At 39.5% G+C, this 5,678-nt stretch overlaps 1 protein-coding gene across 1 annotated transcript; it reads left to right on the plus strand.

Moving 5' to 3' along the window:
* Window positions 1-570: 570 nt before the first annotated feature.
* LOC149462713 (uncharacterized) lies at window positions 571-5,051 on the plus strand. The gene is made up of 3 exons (XM_089676499.1): window positions 571-696; window positions 2,378-2,416; window positions 4,099-5,051. Exons 1-3 carry the CDS (start codon window positions 586-588, stop codon window positions 4,450-4,452), a joined length of 504 nt encoding a protein of 167 aa, XP_089532625.1. The 5' UTR covers window positions 571-585; the 3' UTR covers window positions 4,453-5,051.
* Window positions 5,052-5,678: the final 627 nt, after the last annotated feature.

Consider the following 5,678-nt stretch of genomic DNA (forward strand, 5'->3'; position numbering starts at 1 on the left):
ACAGAAGTGGCACAGGATGACCAGATAGCCACGACATAACTGCTCTTATAAAATATTACAACAAAAGCTGAAGCTTAAGAATTTTTAATAATCATATCCATGTGAAATCATTATCACCATTTGGTAAAAAACATTACATTAATCTCAATTCTATTGTATATCCTCAGTCAAATATTTGACCCTGTCAAATATTATAAGATATACTGAAAAAATGTCAGCTCCCCGCAAGAGAATGACCTGTATGTTCTTCATTTTTCATTTAATTTTCAATAGCAATGCAATGTAATATGTTCACAAGTAAAATAAGTATAAAGAACACTTTACAAATAGGACACATGGATTATTTTCAGACAAAAGAAACTGCTTAGAAAATGAATCACATCATAAAACAAACTCAATCACACCAAACCAATCATGCTAGTTCAGAAATAGAATATAATTTAAATTCCTAATTACTATAACTATCAGCCTTAAAGTATAAACCTGAAAGTTAATAAAAATTAACACCCATACGTGACTGCTCATGGTAGAATTCCATTGGCTAGCAAAAGGATCTGGAATGCAGATGAATAATTTGGGATTGGAATGAACTTTGTATATAAACAGGATCTAAACCAAATGGTTAAGCATTCTGAGAAAACTTCTCTTGGCACAATACATCAAGTAGAACAATCATGGCAACAAAGGGAGGAAAAGGTGAGTAGAATATTTGATTTGTTAAATGCATTTAGCAAAATTTTATTAAAAATATTTTTGGGTGAGGATGAAGGATAGTCCACCCCATCAGAGGAGATGTGTTAGTGACGTATAACTAGGGAAACCAGGCCGGATGGCCAACAGCAATTGTAGCATGTGTAAGGTGCTTTCTAATACATTTCTAATACATTTCTAATATTTTTGCATTGACTGGGCACATCTGTTTACATATAAATAAATAAACAAACTGCTTAGAAAAATTAGCTTAATTGGACTAAACAGAATATATCAATATGTAAGGCTGAATAAGTGACATTTCCAACAAGGCACTGTGGTTTTTGTGTTTACAATAACAATAACATCCAGCATACATGGAAGCATGTGCATTCATAGTGGCACAGCTTGTTGCATGTGGTCCAAAGCAGTGAAATGATGTCCTAAGCAGATGGAAATTGTGCATTATAGGGATAGTAAGCTGAACAAAGGGTGGGAGTGCATGTAGGCTCTTAGAAACATTACACCAGCAGTGATGGTAGAGAAGTGGTGTTTAGATTTATCTAAGATAACAAAATGCAGAATATATGACAAAGGATAAATGTGTAAAAAAATGTATTTGCATTGTACTAAGAACTACTGTTACAAGAATTATGGACATAAAAAACATTTTTTGCACAAAAATGCCTAATGAGAGAAAACCATTATGGTAGTTATATATTTGAGCTGTTGGCAGACCACAAATTATTCATCAGTTGTCCTGAAATTTGATTAGAGATGCACTTTAGGGGTTTTGCTGGGTGACAGTGTGGATACCCCAAATCTGTGTGCTATACTTTTAAAGGCAGATATGTCATTTTATAGTATGTAATACAAAGGTGGGATATGTTTTTTTCTTATTTTTCTATTGCTTCTTTAATAAAGAGTCTTTTTAAGATATTTTGACTTGAGGAGTGCAATTTTCCCTATAATTTTAGTCTTAAGGGTTGCAGTTTTTAATATTTTCATAAATTTGAGAAAAAATAATAAAACTAACTTTTGAAATTGCATTAAGGTGATTGCAAACCCATATTTCTTTAATAACAAACATGTCTTACGTACCTGCCTGCTGCAATGGTTTTGTACAGAGCAGCCCAGATCCTCCTGGGTCCTCCCCTCTGCCGAGTGTCCACCATAGGAAGCAGCTTGTTATAAGGGCACCTGTGGGGGCTCGCTCCTGAACTGACACACACAGCTCAGCAAGGCTCAGCTCTGCCCCCACTCCCTCCTCACTGGCTGTGATTGACAGCAATGGGAACCAATGGCTGCTTCTGCTGTCTCTGAGCCTACGAAGAGGGAGAGAGCCAAGAGAGCTGCTGTACTCATTCACAGAACTGGATCAAGATCGGGCACAGGTAAGTATAAGCAGGGGCTGGGTGAAAACTGCACTCAAACGTTTTTTACCTTATTGCAGAGAATGCATTAAGGTAAAAAAAACCTTCAGACTTTAGAACCACTTTAAGATATTAATACTTGTATGAGATTTTAGCGACTGAGTTTAGATATAATTTAAATATGACACAAAACATTGCAACTACATTAAATTATTGAAGATAAAGCAATTGTTTTGGTACCTCTTAACCCATGAACTGAATTTTATTAAAGTTCTCATATTGTGGGTCTTATAATGTTTTCACTTTTTTCACAGGTTCTGGTGCACCTGCACAACAGTGCCAAGCAAGCCAAGGTATGAACTAAATGTTTTCCAATGAAAGCCTTAAAAGCAGAAATATATTAAAACTCAGTTTACATGTTGGCAGAATATCTCAGTTTTATAAAGCCAGCACTCTTCTGTAAAACCATCCTTATGAGTTGTGGACCATTCTACTAATTCTTTATTGACATTCTGAAAAAACAGGCTGAAAGAGTTCAGCTCAGTGGAAACCAGTGGGAGCCACTTCTTTCCACTACATAGGTACAGATCACGCCCTTCTTGCATGACAGGTCTTTCAGTGTTTACTCTTCTCTGTCTCAATCCAAAGCCATGTGGTGTCATTTCACTTCCTCTTATGCAATGGATACACTGATTTTTGCCCCCATGAGAAAGGAAGATAATTCTTCTTTCCATTTGAAAAGGTTAGTGACAGGGACAAGGTAAAATTTGTAAAGTCAGCTATATGTCATAGTAAGCCACGGCCAGGATTTTGCTTTGTCATATGTAGTTAGGATCCTTCCTCAATCGAGTCTTAATGCAATTCATAACTCAATAAATTATGAGGAATTTATGAGAAAAATAAAGTAGGAAGGAGTTTAATTTTTGAAAGTTCACAAATAATACTCATAAAACGAGCATAAATATAACCTAATAAAGGTTTTTACCTTTCACTACTCTTTAGAAAACTAAGGGAAAAAGTTCTGGATCTACATATACATATACACAATAGCAATACTGCGTGTTCCATTAGCTCTGTGTTTCTCAACTCCAGTTCTCATGGACCCCCAACAGGTCATGTTTTCAGGATTTCCCTCAGATGAAACAGCTGTGGTAATTACTAAGGCAGTGAAACTGATCAAATCACCTGTGCAAAATAATGGAAATCCTGAAAACATGACCTGTTGGGGGTCCATGAGGACTGGAGTTGAGAAACACTGCATTAGCTAAATATTGTACAAGTCAAATCTAAACCTCTTAAGCTTCATTCACACTTGTGTGACTCCAAAGTTGCGAGACTTTGGAGTGTCAATTTGGTGCACGTTTGATGCAACTTTGAATGGGTCCAACTTAGATGTGACTTGTCCCTCTGCAAAGTCAGACCCACTATTGTATGTAAAACATTCAGCTACAACTTTCATGCAACTTTTGAGGGTTTAACATTGAAGTCTATGGATCTCAAGTTGCATGAAAGTCAGACCAAAGTAGTGCATGAACTATTTTGAAGTTTTTGCAACTCTAATACAACCAAAGAAAGAACGCTGCTCTGACCACCTGTGAAGTCCAGTGTGTGGAATGGCCTCAACCACTGCTCTGGCCATGCCCTCTGATGTGTTTCACCCCTCCCATCAGGTTTTGATCACAGTAGAACTGTAACTTTAAGACGCACATATATGAATGGTTATCATTGGGTACGACATGCCAAGCAGCTTTGATGTCCAAAGCTGCATGACAAGTGGCACAATAAAGTATTAAATGCTCAACTAAGGTCACTAAGGTATTCAGTCATAAGGGCATTGCTCAAACAAACATCTTAGCTTCTAAACTTTGAGGGTTTATTCAAAAACAAGATAAAATAAAATTACTTTTATAACACTACACTATAGCCTAACTAATGCAAATTACCTTCCTTGTACAAGTATTGCTAAAAACAAAAAGTGTGAATTAAAACAAATGCTAAAATAATTTTAAACAATTGCATTTTATTTTCTTATTAGACCCCTGTTCTGTTCCTGATCCTTGCCAAACACAAGGTGGTGGATATGGTGGCCAAGGAGGATTTGGTTCTGGTGGATTTGGCGGCTCAGGTGGATTTGGCTCACAAGGCCAGATGGGCCAAGTATCAGGAGGCGGATGTGGTTCACAAGGCCAGATGGGCCAAGCATCAGGAGGCGGATGTGGTTCACAAGGCCAGATGGGCCAAGCATCAGGAGGCGGATGTGGTTCACAAGGCCAGATGGGCCAAGGATCAGGTGGATATGGCTCACAAGGCCAGATGGGCCAAGTATCAGGAGGCGGATGTGGTTCACAAGGCCAGATGGGCCAGGTATCAGGTGGATTTGGCTCACTAGGCCAGATGGGCCAAGTATCAGGAGGCGGATGTGGTTCACAAGGCCAGATGGGCCAAGGATCAGGTGGATATGGCTCACAAGGCCAGATGGGCCAAGTATCAGGAGGCGGATGTGGTTCACAAGGCCAGATGGGCCAAGGATCAGGTGGATATGGCTCACAAGGCCAGATGGGCCAAGTATCAGGTGGCGGATGTGGTTCACAAGGCCAGATGGGCCAAGTATCCGGTGGCGGATGTGGTTCACAAGGTCAGATGGGCCAGGTATCAGGTGGAGGATGTGGCTCATCAGGGCAGATAAGCCAAGTATCAGGAGGATGTGGTTCATCAGGCCAGATGGGCCAAGTATCAGGTGGTTTTGGTTCACAAGGAGGATATTCAGGCCAAGGAGGATGCGGAGGTGGAGTAAAGAAATAAAGGCTAAGCCTTACTCAAGATAACTGCGATAAAAACAAATTCCTCCACTGCAGTTTTCGCGCTATGTGCAATAATCAAATCCTGTATACCAATTAGTACCTACTATTGTGTTTGCTAATTGTACAAAATGTTAAATCTTGTCATGCTGCCTTCTGTTATCAAATAAATCTGCTATTGAATTCTCAAGTCTAGTAGTATTTAATTAGTTCATTTAAATCATATCTACAAATACAATTGCACATATTCACAGACTGGAGTCAAGACTGAGACACTAAGGTCTATACTGATCACTGCTGGGGACACTGAGATTTGTAATGGTCACTGCTGGGGGCACTGAGAGCTGTACTGGTCACTGTAGGGAGCATAGAGAGCTGTACTGGTTACTGTTAGGGACACTGATATCTGTACTGGTCACTGCTGGGGATACTGAGAGATGCACTCGTCACTGCTGGGACATCATGATATGTATTGGTTAGTACTGGGGACACAGATCTGTACTGGTCACTGCTGGGGGCACTGAGAGCTATACTGGTTACTGCTAGGGACATTGAGGTCTGTACTGGTCACTGCTAGGAACACTGAGATTTGAACTGGTTAGTATAGGGGACACAGAGCTGTACTGGTAACTACTGGATCACTGAAAGCTGTACTGGTTATTATTATTATTATTATTATACAGTATTTATACTGTACAGAGATCTGTAATGATTACTGCTAGGGGCACAAAGAGCTGTACTGGTCACTACCGGGGGCACTGAGATATGTACTGGTCACTGTTTGGGACACTGAAATCTGTACTGGTCACTGCTGGGG

This window comes from Staurois parvus, unplaced genomic scaffold (genome assembly GCF_062004578.1).
Source record: "Staurois parvus isolate SC_StPar_1 unplaced genomic scaffold, SC_StPar_1.0 ptg000170l, whole genome shotgun sequence".
Taxonomy (NCBI): domain Eukaryota; kingdom Metazoa; phylum Chordata; class Amphibia; order Anura; family Ranidae; genus Staurois; species Staurois parvus.